The sequence below is a fragment of the Durio zibethinus genome, chromosome 27 (genome assembly GCF_047325235.1).
Source record: "Durio zibethinus cultivar Kanyao isolate XHJ-2024 chromosome 27, ASM4732523v1, whole genome shotgun sequence".
NCBI classification, from domain to species: domain Eukaryota; kingdom Viridiplantae; phylum Streptophyta; class Magnoliopsida; order Malvales; family Malvaceae; genus Durio; species Durio zibethinus.
Genome location: NC_143188.1, coordinates 17,254,513 through 17,271,964, shown reverse-complemented (window position 1 = coordinate 17,271,964; position 17,452 = coordinate 17,254,513). Strand labels below are relative to the sequence as shown.

General features: G+C 26.9%; 3 protein-coding genes across 5 annotated transcripts; all 3 read left to right on the top strand.

The window, feature by feature from the left end:
• Positions 1-1,302: 1,302 nt before the first annotated feature.
• LOC111279943 (F-box protein PP2-B11-like) lies at positions 1,303-2,894 on the top strand. The gene is made up of 3 exons (XM_022867016.2): positions 1,303-1,618; positions 1,883-2,001; positions 2,302-2,894. The coding sequence occupies exons 1-3, from the start codon at positions 1,355-1,357 to the stop codon at positions 2,705-2,707; spliced, it is 789 nt and encodes a 262-aa protein (XP_022722751.2). The 5' UTR covers positions 1,303-1,354; the 3' UTR covers positions 2,708-2,894.
• A 5,250-nt stretch (positions 2,895-8,144) lies between these two features.
• On the top strand, positions 8,145-10,147 carry LOC111279939 (F-box protein PP2-B11-like). Of its 3 annotated transcripts, none has more exons than XM_022867012.2 (4): positions 8,145-8,531; positions 8,808-8,926; positions 9,231-9,609; positions 9,923-10,147. In XM_022867012.2, the coding sequence occupies exons 1-4, from the start codon at positions 8,268-8,270 to the stop codon at positions 9,995-9,997; spliced, it is 837 nt and encodes a 278-aa protein (XP_022722747.2). In that variant the 5' UTR covers positions 8,145-8,267; the 3' UTR covers positions 9,998-10,147. The 3 variants fall into 3 exon arrangements, with proteins under 3 accessions (XP_022722747.2, XP_022722746.2, XP_022722748.2); XM_022867011.2 differs by having other exon boundaries at positions 9,231-9,628; XM_022867013.2 differs by having other exon boundaries at positions 9,231-9,632; positions 9,923-10,085.
• A 4,469-nt stretch (positions 10,148-14,616) lies between these two features.
• LOC149511077 (F-box protein PP2-B11-like) lies at positions 14,617-16,119 on the top strand. Its single transcript, XM_089756116.1, has 3 exons — positions 14,617-14,989; positions 15,262-15,380; positions 15,685-16,119. Exons 1-3 carry the CDS (start codon positions 14,660-14,662, stop codon positions 16,088-16,090), a joined length of 855 nt encoding a protein of 284 aa, XP_089612242.1. The 5' UTR covers positions 14,617-14,659; the 3' UTR covers positions 16,091-16,119.
• Positions 16,120-17,452: the final 1,333 nt, after the last annotated feature.

Sequence of the window (17,452 nt, the reverse complement as noted above, 5' to 3'; positions counted from 1 at the left end):
TTAATTAAATATATAAATAATTTATAACTAAAAATCCTATAAAATATTAAATAAATAAGTTATTTTTATATTTTTATTCATATATTATCAAAAACAATATAATAAAATGTTTTATTAAATAATTTTTAACTAAACACAAAAATTTTATATTTTTTAAACTTAATAAACCTCATAAATTACTTATTCTCTTTAATATCGTTTTTTTTATATTTTTTTAAACCTAAAAATCAACCATTTAAGGTATAGCATTAAATGCAGGTTGAGTTAATAAACCAGTCAAAGCACAAAGACAAAAAAAAGCTTCGTCTTTAAGCTTTATCAGACAATTCCAAATTTCTATTGAGCGACTCGCTCCAACAGTAACAATGGAATCAAAATCTTAATTAAAAGTATAATCGATAAAGTTTGAATTAATATAGTGTTAAATTTAAATTTGATTTTGATTTTAAAAATTAATTTAAATTTGATTGAATTTTATTTTTAATTTAAATTTAATTTAAAATAAAAATTGAGTTATTTAAGTTTATTCAATTAAGTTTAATTAATATATAAAAATAAATTTAATTTTTATATTCAATAAAAACTCAAATATTTATGTTTGAGCTTGAGTTCGAATTCAAAATATGTTATTAATTAAAATAATTAAAATATATTAAAATATAAAAATTTAATTAAATTCATGAATTACTCAAATTAAATATAAAAGTGCTCGAACTCAACTCAATCGATAAATAGAGTTATTTAAATATGTGCTTAACTTAATAATAATCGAATCAAATTTAAATTTTATTCAAATTAAATTTTATTAATTTATCATTAATTGTAAAATAGAGAGAAAAATAGAGGAAAAGATTGAGAATCTATCATTAATTGTAAAAAAAAAAAAAACTAAAACATTTACTTCCCACAAAACTTTTTTTAACAAAAATTAAAGATAAATAAATTATTTAATTTTATTTAGGTTAGAGGATAAAAATTTAATAATCACTTAAATTTTTATTATTTTATTAGAAACAATTAAATTTTTAATACTTATTTTTATCAATTAAATTTTTATTAAACAAAAAGTGATTAATCTTTAACCTTTATTTTCATTTATTCGAGGATTCAAATTAAAATAAAAATAAAAATTTAAGATTTTATTGACATAAAATAAAAAATTTATAATTTAAATAATTATAATAAAGTATAAATAATTGAAATAATTATTGAATTCTAGTAGTGAACGAAACTTAACAACGAAGGATATAAGTGAAAATTTTCTTAACCAAACCTAGACAAGCCGTCTCCAGCAGACAACAGTCGAAAAGCCATTTTTCCTTGTTTCATTTCTGATCCAAAATTTATAAGAACAATGGATTTTACAAAGCTGTTGCCAGAAGACTGCGTGTGTCTGATCATATCATTGACTTCGCCTCGAGACGCACGTCGATTAGCCCTGGTTTCTCCTGCCTTGAGATCAATTGCAGACTCTGATGCTGTGTGGGAGAGGTTTCTACCTTGTGATTATCAGAAAAATATTTCAGGATCCTCATCTCCATCTTTGCTTTCATGGACAAAGAAGGATATTTATTTTTATCTCTCCTCTCATCCCATTCTCATTGAAAATGGTACCATGGTAAGCTCAAATTTGACCCTGTATCCACTTTTCCAACTTTGTGCTACAAGAACATGTGTTTAAGGATGTTTTAAATTTAATTTTCAGAACAATTTTAATTATCTAGAGCATGTTTGATACTGGACCAGAAGGAATCATGGCTAAGTTGATCAATTTCTTCAAAGCTAAACATGCACAATTTGTACTATATGGTTTAAAGTACGTGTTGTTTTGCTCCATTTTGTGCATTTTTCTGAAAAATTAAGGTTGCTGGTGTCTAAGTAGAGCTTTCAATTGGAGAAAGAGACTGGGAAAAAATGCTATATGCTAGGGGCAAGAGCACTGTCAATTATATGGGGAGAGACACTTGAGTACTGGAAATGGACATCTCTCCCAGAATCTAGGTTTGTTCTCTTCTTTTTTTTTTTTTTGTTCAATGATATTCTCATGTTAAGATCTTAATTGGCCATGACTCAATACTGCTGCTTAGGAAAAACAATGTCTTTCTTTATTGTATTTGTGGCAGTCAGGGTTTGATCAGCGATTTAGTACTTTATCAACAGATTACGCGACTGTGTTTGCTAGGAAAAACAATGTCAATTACCAAAAGAAAAACTATGCTTATCTGCATACATCTATGACTTACAGAATGACATTGTTGATGAGCTCAAGTTATTGTGGTTCTGTCTCCAACATATTGACAGGTTCTCTGAAGTTGCTGAGCTCAGGTTAGTTTGGTGGCTGGATGTGAAGGGAAAGATTGAGACCAGAAAGTTATCTCCCGGAACAAACTATGCAGCATACCTTGTGTTTAAGCTTAGAAGGACAAGATATGGGTTTAGACAGAGAACTGCAGGTGTGCATGTGAACATGGAAGGAACCACATCAGGGGAAGTAAGGAGTGTGTCTCTAGACTATCCACAAAATGTTCCCCAACAAGCTCAAGAAAGAGGAGATGGATGGATGGAGATTGAAATGGGTGAGTTTTTGAATGAACATGGAGATGATGGGACAGTCGAGTTTTGCCTTCGGGAGATCAACTGTAATTACTCTAAGAGTGGCCTCATTATTGAAGGAATTGAGGTGAGGCCTAAAAATATTGGTAGGTAATATCATCTTCTCCTTTCTATTTGGTTCAACATTCCTTTGCAGGATTTGAATATTTAATGTTTTGTATTTGAGGAGAAAAAGTTATGGCATGCACATTCCAATAATGTTTAAATATTTTGTCCCGCAGGCAGATTGTGTTGAAAGTAATATATTTGTAAAGTTGAATATTGTGGAAACATTTGGCCCCAAAGGCAGATGTGACAATTATCATATCGGTTATTGAGAATGGTTTGGATGGTTTCGATTCGGTCAGTTCGGTTTAAAAAAATCAATAATCGATTTAATCGATTTTTATTTAACAAATAAACGAATTGATTGAATATTATTAAATAACTGATTCTAACCGAATCGATCAAAATCGATTCAGTTCAGTTAAATAATTAATTTTTTTAATAATTTTTTTATATTATGAATAATTATTTAATCATAAATTCAATTTAATAAAATTCAAACTCAAATATCATTCAAACTAAATGACTAAAAATTTTAATAATTTCAACAATATTTTATAAAAAAAATAAATCAAAATATTTATTTTAATTTTTTTTACTTTTACTTATTAGAAAGTCGATTAATTCGGTCAGTTCAATTATTAATTTTAAAAATAAAAAATTGATCGAATTAATTAATTTAATCGATTTAAAAAATTAATTATAAATAAAATCGAATAAATCAAATCGATTCAATTGAATTTAATTGATTTCGATCCGTTTAATCGGTTCAAACCAATTTTTGCTCACCACTTATTCTCTAAAGTTACTGAGCTCAGGCTAGTTTGGTGACTGGATGTGAAGGGAAGTATTGAGACTAGAAAATTATCTCCCGGAACAAACTATGCAGCATACCTTGTGTTTAAGCTTAATAAGATAAGACCTGGGTTTAGAGAGAACTGTAGGTGTGCATGTGAATGTGAATGTGAATGTGTTAATTTTTTTCTATGTTTAACTGTATTCTTGAGCTTAAACTGTTTTTGTATATTCAAAAAAATTTTTTTAATAAATTTTAATAAATTTTTAAAATTTTATTAAAAAAATAAATTTTAATAAGTGATTAATCACATATAATCAAAAAATATTAATGGTAATACCTTATGTTCGTAAATTCGTCAAGCGATCTCCAAAATAATTATTACAAAATAAAAATGTTTAAGCATAATAATTATAACTTTTGTTATTAACTTTTATAGGTAAATGTTTAAACATATTTAAATAGTTATAATTTTTTCATTATCAATTATTATAAATAATTATAACTCTTTTATTCTTAACAATTATAAACAAATAGTTTTGTTCAAAATATAATTATTCAAAACATGAATAACTAATATAAACATTAAATCTATTTGTCAAAATAAAAATTTAATGTACACCGTTCTAAATCACAACAGCAAATAGCTAACAAAATTGAATGAGAAATGGAATTATGGACTCCAAATAGGTATTCTTGCAGCTCAAATTTCCGGCATCAAAGCAATGAATTTTCAACAAAAACGATTGGCTCCAACCGGATGGTTGGTACTTGAATGATAATTACAAAACAAGCAATAATGTACTTGACCGCGTCACTCAGGACACTATGTTTCAGTCTAAAATATATATAATTACACATGTTTTGTTCACGTAAGTTGGTTCTTTTCTCAAGTTGAAAGCACAAGCCTCTACATCAATATCAACTCCAATATCAAGGTAAGTTTATCATCTTGAGTCATCTATGTGTCAACATCAATGTTATTAAAATTTTTTAATAAAAATAAATTTTATTCATTTTATTAAAATTATTTTGTTAAAATTACTCTACTAATTTATTTATATTTCTTTATTTTTTTGTCATGAACCTTTTAATTATATCAAGTTCTATTCTTTTAATTTTTCATTTAGATCACACAAAGAGAGATAATTCTCTTTTACCCATAAATTATCTAGTTCAAACTATATCTACCAATGCAATCATATATGTTATGGCCCACAATAATCAAATTAAACATATTCAAATATAATAATTAGTCACATTGTTATCTTCAAAACTTTTTTTTTTTAGCTAAACTCATGACTACCGACCAAGTAAGACATTTTTTTATATAAAATTTTTTTTCATATCAAAATAGTGGGCTTAGGTGTGAAAGCCTATACTCTTCCGTTTCCACTATTCTGCCTTTGACTAGAAAATTTTGTCATACAAGTAATATATGCTATAAATTCATTTGTAGTGAAAACTATTTCTTAATTGATAATAAAATTTGTAAAATAAGCCAATCATGAGTTCACATGTCAAATAATGAAATGGATTAGATCGCGATTCCTTTTAACCTTTTAGTAACATAGACTACAAACCTCCCTTAAAAATATGTTACCTTTTATTCATTTTCATGGTTAATAGTTTTTTATTTTTAATTCCATGTTTATTCAAGAGTCATATAACTTCTTCAATGAAATTGAAGTAAATGATAAGTTTTTTTTCTTGCATAACATAAATAAAATATTTAATCAATAAGATATAAGCATTGAAACAATAAATAAATAAATTACTATAAATCATGCATTCTTCTCTAGATTAATCAAGTACAAGTATGAAACAAAATATGAACTTATGACAATAGCACATGTACTTAATTCTTTCAATGAAGATCTACAATTTCAAAAAAAAATTTAATGCTCAATTCTTGAGAATTTTATTTTGATTTAAATAATTATGGTCTTACAAATATGTAAGTAACTAGTACTCCACAGTCAATTCTAGGCTTATGGTTGTTTCAATTCATTGTCATATAATTCACATAATGTGTACTTAAACCATAAAATGAGATAACCCGTGGAAGTATAAAATGAATTTAACACTGCTGAGTAATTTTGTTCGTTCATTATTTTTGTTTTAAAGGACATGGAAAACTTAATAGTTACTTATGTGTGTGTGTATATATATATATATTATCACAACTCACAAGATTGGATATATTCTTTATATCTTTAACATTACAAAGATTATCATGGCATTACAATTGAACATGGCCTCTACATGTGTATTTCATCACACAAAGTAGTTCTTTCACATAAATTTACATAGATTATTGTGCACACATACATATCAAACAAAATGCAAATTTTCTTTAGTCATATATCAATTTCTCATGATAGAATCTTAAAAATAATAAGCAAATCTATTATATATTATCAATAACAATATATAAAAGTTGTCCCTAACCTTCAATTTGCTACCATATCATCGATTTCACTATTTATTTTGATGAATGGGCATCATAATTAGATTAAAAAATTGGCATTTGAAATATTTAATTCAGTAATGAGCAGATATATTTCTGTTATCTTTGCTGGAAGAACTGAATTTGAATTCATATTTTAAAAATCAAAAGGAAAAAAATTGATTCTCCTAACAAAAGCACGCTTTACCTTCATTTAATTGTATTTTTAAATTATATACAACATTATTTATTTTAGAAATATGATAATTTTTTATAAGATATTAAGACATTAAATTTTTTCTTAATATAGTTTAAAACAAAAACACAATTTTTATTTAAAATATATTAAAAAATTTTCTTTTTAGAATTTTATAGTTTTAACAAAAATAATATTTTTAAAATTAAAAACACAATTTTTGTTGAAAATATATTATGAAAAAATTTTAAGATTAAAAAGTTTATATACTTCAAACAAATAAAAGGATTTTTTTGGGAGAAAAAAAACGATGTTTTATTGCAAAAAAAAAGTTAATTTTTTAATATTTACTACATTTTCTTATTTCATAACGTCGATTATAAAAATGTCAAATTATTAACATTTATGATCATTATCTGACATTAATGTTAAGGAATTCCTTTCATTTTGAAAGCATAAAATTCAAAATCATTTGTTATCTTCCATTCAAGAAACTATCTTTTCAAGTAATTCACACATTTTTTTATTTTTTTAATTTAAAAAAAAAGTGAATTTATATTCTCTAATATAACATTCTTTTATCATTTTTTTATAGTAATTTTGACAACTACAAGTTCTACTATATAATTTTATTAAAAGTATATTGGAAATTGATTTTTATATTTTTATAAATTTTGTAATATATGAGAAGGTGTTTATTAAAAGGAAACCATTGCCATTTTTTTAAAATAAATAAATTAAAAAATATTTAAAATATTTAATTAAATATATAAATAATTTATAACTAAAAATCTATAAAATATTAAATAAATAAGTTATTTTTATATTTTTATTCATATATTATCAAAAACAATATAATAAAATGTTTTATTAAATAATTTTTAACTAAACACAAAAATTTTATATTTTTTAAACTTAATAAACCTCATAAATTACTTATTCTCTTTAATATCGTTTTTTTTTTTAATATTTTTTTAAATCTAAAAATCAACCGTATAGCATTAAATGCAGGTTGAGTTAATAAACCAGTCAAAGCACAAAGACAAAAAAAAAAAAAAAAAAAAAATCTTCGTCTTTAAGCTTTATCAGACAATTCCAAATTTCTATTGAGCGACTCGCTCCAACAGTAACAACGGAATCAAAGTCCTAATACAATCGATTAAGTTTGAATTTATATAATGTTAAGTGTAAATTTGAGTTTGATTTAAAATTTGGTTTCAAAATTTGATTTAAATTTAATTGAGTTTTATTTTTAGTTTGAATTTAATTTAAGATAAAAATTAAGTTATTTGAATTTGTTCGATTAAATTCGATTAACATATAAAAATAAATTTAATTTTTATATTTAATAAAAATTCGATTATTTATATCCGAACTTAAGTTCGAGTAAATATTTTATTAATTAAAATAATTAAAATATATTAAAATATAAAAATTTGATTAAACTCACGAGTGATTCGAGTCAAATATAAAAATACTTAAATTCAACTCGATCGATAAATCAAATTATTTGAATTCGTACTCAATTTAATAATAATCGAATTAAATTTAAATTTTATTTAAATCAAATTCAAATAATTTATGAATATTAATATGTTATTTATACTTTTTAATCATAATAATGATAGATAGAGAGAAAAGTGGAGGGAGAGATTGAGAATCTATCGTTAAGTGAAAAAGAAAACTAAAAAATTTACTTTTCACAAAACAATTTTTTAACGAAAATTAAAGATAAATAAATTATTTAGTTTTATTTAGGTTAAAGGATAAAAGGATTATCCAATAAAAATTCAATAATCACTTAAATTTTTATTATTTTATTAGAAACAATTAAATTTTTAAATACTTATTTTTATCAATTAAATTTTTATTAAACAAAAAGTGATTAAGCTTTAACTTTTATTTTCATTTATTCGAGGATTCAAATAAAAATAAAAATAAAAATTTAAGATTTTATTGACATAAAATAAAAAATTTATAATTTAATTAATTATAATAAAGTATAAATAATTGAAATAATTATTGAATTCTAGTGGTGAATGAAACTTAACAACGAAGGATTTAAGTGAAAATTTTCTCAACCAAACCTAGACAAGCCATCTCCAGCAGACAACAGTCGAAAAGCCATTTTTCCTTGTTTCATTTCTGATCCAAAATTTATAAGAACAATGGATTTTACAAAGCTGTTGCCAGAAGACTGCGTGTGTCTGATCATATCATTGACTTCGCCTCGAGACGCACTTCGATTAGCCCTGGTTTCTCCTGCCTTGAGATCAATTGCAGACTCTGATGCTGTGTGGGAGAGGTTTCTACCTTGTGATTATCAGAAAAATATTTCAGGATCCTCATCTCCATCTTTGCTTTCATGGGCAAAGCAGGATCTTTATTTTTATCTCTCCTCTCATCCCATTCTCATTGAAAATGGTACCATGGTAAGTTCAAATTTGACCCTGTATCCACTTTTCCAACTTTGTGCTACAAGAACATGTGTTTAAGGGATGTTTTAAATTTAATTTTTAGAACAATTTTAATTATGTATAGCATTTTTAAGGGATGTTTGATACTGGACCAGAAGGAATCATGGCTAAGTTGATCAATTTCTTCAAAGCTAAACATGCACAATTTGTACTATATGGTTTAAAGTATGTGTTGTTTTGCTCCATTTTGTGCATTTATCTGAAAAATTAAGGTTGCTGGTGTCTAAATAGAGCTTTCAATTGGAGAAAGAGACTGGGAAAAAATGCTATATGCTAGGGGCAAGAGCACTGTCGATTATATGGGGAGAGACGCCTGAGTATTGGAATTGGACAGATCACCCTGATTCTAGGTTTGTTTTCTTCTTTTTTTTTTTTTTATTTGTTCAATGATATTCTCATGTTAAGATCTTAATTGGCCATAACTCAATACTGCTGCTTAGGAAAAACAATGTCTTTTTTTATTGTATTTGTGGCAGTCAGGGTTTGATCCGCGATTTAGTACTTTATCAACAGATTACGCGACTGTGTTTGCTAGGAAAAACAATGTCAATTACCAGAAGAAAAACTATGCTTTTCTGCATAAATCTATGACTTACAGAATGACATTGTTGATGAGCTCAAGTTATTGTGGTTCTGTCTCCAACATATTGACAGGTTCTCTGAAGTTGCTGAGCTCAGGTTAGTGTGGTGGCTGGATGTGAAGGGAAAGATTGAGACCAGAAAGTTATCTCCCGGAACAAACTATGCAGCATACCTTGTGTTTAAGCTTAGAAGGAGAAGATATGGGTTTAGACAGAGAACTGTAGGTGTGCATGTGAACATGGAAGGAACCACATCAGGGGAAGTAAGGAGTGTGTCTCTAGACTATCCACAAAATGTTCCCCAACAAGCTCAAGAAAGAGGAGATGGATGGATGGAGATTGAAATGGGTGAGTTTTTGAATGAATGTGGAGATGATGGGACAGTGGAGTTTTGCCTTCGGGAGATCGACTGTAATTACTTTAAGAGTGGCCTCATTATTGAAGGAATTGAGGTGAGGCCTAAAAATGTTGGTAGGTAATATCATCTTCTCCTTTCTATTTGGTTCAACATTCCTTTGCAGGATTTGAATATTTAATGTTTTGTATTTGAGGAGAAAAAGTTATGACATGCACATTCCAATAATGTTTAAATATTTTGCCCCAAAGGCAGATTGTGTTGAAAGTAATATATTTGTAAAGTTTAATATTGTGGAAACATTTTACCCCAAAGGCAGATTTGCCAATTACCATATCGGTTATTGAGAATGGTTTGGTTGGTTTTGACTTTTTTAATATGGTCGTTTAATTCGGTTATTGATTTTTCAGATCGATCGACCAAGTGGACCAACTGTAAAATCCATTACCACTCTACTGCATGCCCAAGTGGTGATGCGAGATTAAAGATGGAATTTGTTAAGTCATGATATGAGCCGGGAGCAATTGAAATAGTAATGATCGTCTGCTTGCTGTGCGTAGATCCAAAATTTTGTTTTAGAACCTTGGCTTAGAAGAAACACAAGAAATTAACAAGTAGCATCTACAATATCAGCATAAACATGTTCTTGTTGTCTGTTTTTGACCTTGTGTGTTGGCTTTTTGATAGGAAAAATATGTTATTTACCTAGTCACTGAACGTTGATCATAATTTCATCAACATCACTGAACTCTAATTTATCCCATTAAAATATTTTTTTTTATGGTACGAAGAAATTCAATATAGATAAGTTGTTCAATCTTTCAAGTCAAGGTAAGATGTATTGTATCTGACAACTTAAGACAAGTGGTTGCGGATAGTGTTCTAAGAGCAACCATGAATTTTTTTTCTGTTTCGTGCTTGTTTGTACATGGCAATGGATTACTCTTTCTCTAGTAGATATCACCTCAGTAGACAAATTTTCAAGATAAAACAAATCTGAAAATGTTGTTCGTTATTTATTTTCACTCAGTTTTTGCAAATTTAAGGATTTTCTTAGTTGTTTTTGATGTTTTAACGATTGAAACAGAGGGAAATTGATGGAGGAAAGGATTTCTAGGTTTGATTCTAGTGTTGGTAGAGGCGAAATAGAGTTGTAGAGGGGAGGAGCAGTTGGGTTTCGGATTAGATCTAGACTAATCGAACTCTTTTTGTAAGAATCCAACATGAAGAAGGGAAAGAATAGATTGAAAGGAGCTTGAAATTGAAGATTGGTGATAAATGGGCGTCGGCGAGCGGCGGAAGACAACGAACAGAATGGTGGCGGACGATGGCTGGTGACTGTACGGTGGTGGCTAGAGTTTCTTTTAAGAGAGGGTAGTGAGAAAGTAGGAACTACAATAAAAAAAAAATCAAAATGAATTTTTTTTTCTTTGTTTTTCAAATGTTTTTTCCCCTTTTCTTTAGGTTGTTTAAATTTAAGATAAATCTAGTTTAAATTCAAAAAACATTAGATGAGATAAGCTTTATATACAAACTATTAATCATTAATGCATATAATTTTTTACTTTTAACTCTACTTTAGATCTCCTCTTGCTTGCAAAGATTTAGGACCATTTTGTAAAATGTTAGAAAACATCTTAGATAAAACTATTTAAAGATGTATTTTATTTTTCTTGTTTTGAAAAAAATATATTATTTAACAATTTATTTATATAACAAAACATCACCCATAATTTTAAATAAAATTATTTATTTGATTTTTTTGTTTTTTATAATATTTATAAATCAATAAATTTATTATTTTGTAAATTTATTTTTATTTGTATATTACTTTCATCCATAAATATATATTTTTCATGAATATAAATATAATAAGATATATCTAATAAAATATAAAGCCAAGTATAATATTATTTGATCTCTTAAAATCTAAGGTCAGATCCGTTGGTGCAGGGAATGAGACTTTAAAACTCATTTAATTTAAAATTTCATAAGGATTTGATCTGACAGTTTTATACATGATATGATAATATAATATAAAATTAATATAAAAAAATTATGTATGAATTTAATATAATCATATTTTGTATTTTAGTTATGTTAATATGATTAAAACATGATATTATTTATATCATGTTCATGATATGTTTAAGATATAATATTATTTTTAATTTTTAATTTATTTAAAAAATAAAATAATAATCGTATTTATCATATCATTTTGGTGTTTAAATAAATTATAAATATTTAATTTTTGAATTTTTTATTTAAATATTAATTTAAATGATTTCTTTGTTTAAATAAATAGATTGATTTTGTTTAATCGTGTTATTTATATATAATTGTGTTAATCGTATCGTATTATGTCATATTATTTAGATAATTAATTGTATCTAATTGTATTATTCATATATAATAATGTTAATTATATTATATCGTATTGTATTAATTGAATGTTAATTAATTTTAACTATATTAATTATCTTGTATCACATATAATATTTATGATAAATATATCATATTTGTATTTAAATTATTCATATATTTATATCATATTTATGTAAAAATTATTTATATTATATCTAAAATTATATTTGACATAAAATATAATACGACGACGATAAATTACAGAGTAATAGCAAACCTAGACAATAACTTATAGCAATTGCATATCTTGAATCATTTCCCTTTCCCTTTTCTTTTTTTTTTTTTTTTTTTTTTAATAACTATCAATTGTAAGACTCGTCATCACTCTTTGGCAAACAAAAGGCATCCAACTTTGAGGGTCGCCACGATTTTGTCTAGACAAAGTGCTGATCCTATCTTGAGTCGTATCTTTGAATGCCTCCATTAGACCCTACAACCCAGCAATTTAAGGAATCTATACAAACGATTTTTTTCGTGAATTTATAATTGAAAGAAAAATTACAACTATAAATCATTACTTGCATCTTATGTAAAAAATCAATGAATTAGATCAATTAAATAAATTAAATTTAAAATTAAATTTAAAATTAAATTTAATTAATTTATATAATTATTTTTAAAAAATAATATTTAATAAATTTAAATTTTAATATTTATAATATTTTTATTTCTTGTATCACGACTTTTATATAAAAAATCAAACAAATAAATTAACTAATTAATAAACTAACTTATAATTTGATGATTTGAATATAAAATTATAAAATTAAATCAAACTTAAGTATGATAGAACTTAAACCTAACTAATGTCTTTGTAAAACTTAATATTATTATTAAAATCAAGCTTCAACATCCCATGTTTATAACAATCACAGCTACTTATTAGTCCTTTCCATGACAAGGCATTGATACGTACTATGCTTTTCTGCAATTGTTGGGACGTAATTGTTTGTATTTTGTTTTCGGACTATGAAAGGACTAGTCCGAATTGGTCCCATACACCACCAAAGTTAATTTATTGCGAGGCTGACTTTGGCATGATTGGGATTCAATCGTGTCCGTTGTTTGGTCAGATGAAGCCTCCTTTGGTTGTAAACGTGTCGCAGATTTGTGGTTTTTTTGTTTGGGTAACACAGTTGCAGCACGACTGTGCTGATATGGCACCGGCGAAAGCTCAATTGTCTTCTGGTGAGAAAGGGATGCGGCGCGCCATCGCATCTTTTTTTTACTCATTTGTCCTATAAATCTTCTTTTATTACCATTTTGTCAAAACAGTTGATAATTTAATTATACATATTTAAAAAATCATTTGATATGTTACTATCTTTTTTTATTAATTTTTAATTATTTATTAAAATTTATTATTTGACATAAATATAATTTTATTATTTTTAAATTCTTTTCATAAATGTCAAATAATTAAAATTTTTTATTATATATAAATTTTAATATAATATCTTTAATAATTATTTTTTTCATCACAATTCATCTCATTGTTATTATTGTGTTTACATCCAAATGTATCTTTCTATTATTGATTTTAATATCATCATTATAATAATAAATTTTACTGTTGTCATAATTAATTTTATCTTCACTATTATTTTTAATTTTATCATAATCAATCTTTCTTTTTATCAAAATAAATCTTTAGTCATCGGAGTGGTTTTATTTTCTAATTTGGAGACACATTAAAAATGAACTATTTCGAGACACATTAAAAATGAATTATTATAATTTTTTTATTTTTTGAATTTTTTAAGTGAAAATAGATTATTTGTCTTTTCATAAATTATTTTCAAATTTTATATAATTATCAAATTTAAATTTAAAAATAATGCATTTAAATTTACAAAATGATAGAAAGTCTTGAAAAATAAACACTTTCCTAAGCTTAAGGGTATAAATTGGATAATATTTAAAAATATAATAAAATACAAATAAATAAAATTATCATTCATAATTAAAAATATATAATTTCATTTTCACTTTAATTATTTTATCTTTTATATTTAAATATTCGTATTTAATGAAAAAAAATTTTATATTACAAAAATAAATAAAACAATATTTTTTATTATTTAAACAATTTGATTCAAAAAGTAAAAAAATTGTAGATACTATATATAATTGTCTTTAAAAGTCTGACCCAAAATATTTTTATAATAATATCTTAATTTAATGAGCCAAATCTGAATTATTTTTTTTTTCATTACTGTGGCATTGACTTCTCGAAGTCTCCTCTTCATATCATTATCTAATGGACGAGGTAGATACCGCATCAGTCATTTGCGTTTATTTCTTCCTTTATTTTTTACTTTGGGTTTGTACTTTATAAATCTTGCCGTTACCAAGTACCATTGAAAAGATAAACCAAAATCTAAACCAACCATGTTAAATTTTATTATTTTATTATAATTAATTAAATTTTTAAATATTTATTTTTATCAATTAAATTTTTATTAAACAAAAAGTGATTAACCATTAATATTTATTTTTATTTAATCGAGGATTCAAATTGAAATAAAAACAAATATTTAAGTTTAATTCATCTAAAATAAAAAATTTATAACTTAATTAATTATAATAAAATATAAATAATTTAAATAATTATTTAATTCCAGTAGTCAACGTAACTTAAAAACAAAGCATTTAAGTGAATATTTTGTGAACCAAAACCTAGACACGTCGTCTCCCGCAGACGACCGACCTGTAATAATATGAAAAAAAAGTGTTTGCAAGGAAGAGAAGAGAGAAACATGTCTGGTCCAAAATTTAGAAGAGCAATGGATTTTACAAAGTTGTTGCCAAAAGAGTGCGTGTGTCTGATCATATCATTGACTTCGCCTCGAGACGCATGTCGATGGGCCCTGGTTTCTCCCGCCTTGAGACCAGTTGCAGACTCTGATGATGTGTGGGAGAGGTTTCTGCCTTGTGATTATCAGGAAATCATTTCAAGATCCTCATCTCCATCATTGCTTTCATGGGCAAAGAAGGATCTTTTTTTTCATCTCTCCTCTCATCCCATTCTCATTGAAAATGGTACCATGGTAAGCTCAAATTTGACCCTGTATCCACTTTTCCAACTTTGTGCTACAAGAACATGTGTTTAAGGGATGTTTTAAATTTAATTTTCTGAACAATTTTAATTATGTATAGCATTTTTAAGGGATGTTTGATACTGGACCAGAAGGAATCATGGCTAAGTTGATCAATTTCTTCAAAGCTAAACATGCACAATTTGTACTATGTGGTTTAAAGTATGTGTTGTTTTGCTCCATTTGGTGCATTTTTCTGAAAAATTAAGGTTGCGTGTAAATAGAGCTTTCAATTGGAGAAAGAGACTGGGAAAAGATGCTATATGCTAGGGGCAAGAGCACTGTCAATTATATGGGGAGAGACACCTCAGTATTGGACATGGACATCTCTCCCAGAATCTAGGTTTGTTCTCTTCTTCTTTTTGGTTTTTATTTGTTCAATGATATTCACATCTTAAGATCTTAATTGGCCATGACTCAATACTGCTGCTTAGGAAAAACAATGTCCTTTTTCTTATATTTGTGGCTGTCAGGGTTTGATCCCTGATTTAGTACTTTATCAACAGATTAAGCGACTGTGTTGGCTAGGAAAAACAATATCAATTGCCAAGAAAAAAACTATGCTTATCTGCGTAAATCTACAACTTACAGAATGACATTGTTGATGAGCTCAAGTTATTGTGGTTCTGTCTCCAACATATTGACAGGTTCTCTGAAGTTGCTGAGCTCAGAGTAGTGTGGTGGCTGGAAGTGAAGGGAAGGATTGAGACCCGAAATTTATCTCCCAGAACAAACTATGCAGCATACCTTGTGTTTAAGCTTAATAGGAGAAGCTATGGGTTTAGAGATAGCACTGTAGGTGTGCATGTGAATGTGGAAGGAACCACAACAGGGGAAGTGAGGAGTGTGTTTCTAGACTATCCACAAAATGTTCCCCAACAAGCTCAAGAAAGAAGAGATGGGTGGGTGGAGATTGAAATGGGTGAGTTTTTGAATGAATATGGAGATGATGGGACAGTGGAGTTTTCCCTTCGGGAGATCAACTGTAATTACTCTAAGCGTGGCCTCATTATTGAAGGAATTGAGGTGAGGCCTAAAAATATTGGTAGGTAATATAATCTTCTCCTTTCTATTTGGTTCAACATTCCTTTGCAGGATTTAAATATTTAATTTTTTGTATTTGAGGAGAAAAAGTTATGGCATGCACTTTCCAATAATGTTTAAATATTTTGCCCCGCAGGCAGATTGTGTTGAAAGTAATATATTTGTAAAGTTTAATATTGTGGAAACATTTTGCCCCTAAGGCAGATGTGCCAATTAACATATCGGTTATTGAGAATGGTTTGGTTGGTTTCAACCTTTTTAATAGAGTCGGTTAATTCGGTTATTAATTTTTCAGTTCGATCACCAAATCGACCGGCTGTAAAATCCATTACCTGTCTGCTGCATGCCCAAGTGGTGATGCGGGCATAAAGATGGAATTTGTTAAGATATGATATAAGCCGGGAGTAATTGAAATAGTAACGATCGTCTGCTTGCTGTGCGTAGATCCAAAATTTTGTTTTGGAACCTTGGCTTAGAAGAAACACAAGAAATTAACAAGTAGCATCTACAATATCGGCAATAAGCATGTTCTTGTTGTCTGTTTTTGACCTTGTGTTTGGCCTTTGGATAGGAAAAATATGTTAGTTACCTAGTCACTGAACTTTGATCATAATTTCATCAACATCACTTTAATTTATCCCATTAAAATATTTTTTTTTGTATGTAAAAATTTAGGGTAAATAAGTTGTTCAATCTCTTAAATCAAAATAAAATATATCATATCTGATAACTTAAAACATGTGATTGTAGATATACTTATCTTATTCTTTGTTTCTCTTGTTTTTTTTATTAGGATAGTGTTCTAAGAGCAACCATGAATTTTTTTCGATTTCATGTTTTCAACCGCTTAATGAACACCTTGTTTGTACATGGCAAGGGATTACTCTTTCTCTTGTAGAAATTACCTCAGTAGACAAATTTTCAAGATAAAACAAATCTGAAAATGTTGTTTGTTATTTATTTTCACTCAATTTTTGCAAAAGTAAGGATTTTCTTAGGTGTTTTTGATGTTTTAACGATTGAAATAGAGGGAAATTGATGGAGGAAAGGATTTCTAGGTTTGATTCTAGTGTTGGTAGAGGCGAAATAGAGTTTTAGAGGGGAGGAGCAATTGGGTTTCGGATTAGATCTAGACTAATCCAACTCTTTTTGTAAGAATCCAACACGAAGAAGGAAAAGAATAGATTGAAAGGAGTTTGAAAATGAAATTTGGTGATGAATGGGCGTCGGCGAGTGGCGGAAGACAACGAACAGAATGGTGGAGTACGAGGGACGGTAACTGTATGGTGGTGGCTAGGTTTTTTATTTTTATGAGAAGGTAGTGAGAAAGTAGAAACTAAAATAAAAAAATCAAAATGATTTTTTTTTTGT

Coding starts and splice junctions, on each gene's coding strand:
- LOC111279943 (XM_022867016.2), top strand. CDS start 1,355: ATGGATTTTACAAAGCTGTTGCCAGAAGACTGCGTGTGTCTGATCATA. Junction 1,619..1,882: donor TCATTGAAAATGGTACCATG/GTAAGCTCAAAT, acceptor GTGTCTAAGTAG/AGCTTTCAATTGGAGAAAGA. Junction 2,002..2,301: donor ACATCTCTCCCAGAATCTAG/GTTTGTTCTCTT, acceptor ACATATTGACAG/GTTCTCTGAAGTTGCTGAGC.
- LOC111279939 (XM_022867011.2), top strand. CDS start 8,268: ATGGATTTTACAAAGCTGTTGCCAGAAGACTGCGTGTGTCTGATCATA. Junction 8,532..8,807: donor TCATTGAAAATGGTACCATG/GTAAGTTCAAAT, acceptor GTGTCTAAATAG/AGCTTTCAATTGGAGAAAGA. Junction 9,629..9,922: donor GGTGAGGCCTAAAAATGTTG/GTAGGTAATATC, acceptor TTGATTTTTCAG/ATCGATCGACCAAGTGGACC.
- LOC149511077 (XM_089756116.1), top strand. CDS start 14,660: ATGAAAAAAAAGTGTTTGCAAGGAAGAGAAGAGAGAAACATGTCTGGT. Junction 14,990..15,261: donor TCATTGAAAATGGTACCATG/GTAAGCTCAAAT, acceptor GCGTGTAAATAG/AGCTTTCAATTGGAGAAAGA. Junction 15,381..15,684: donor ACATCTCTCCCAGAATCTAG/GTTTGTTCTCTT, acceptor ACATATTGACAG/GTTCTCTGAAGTTGCTGAGC.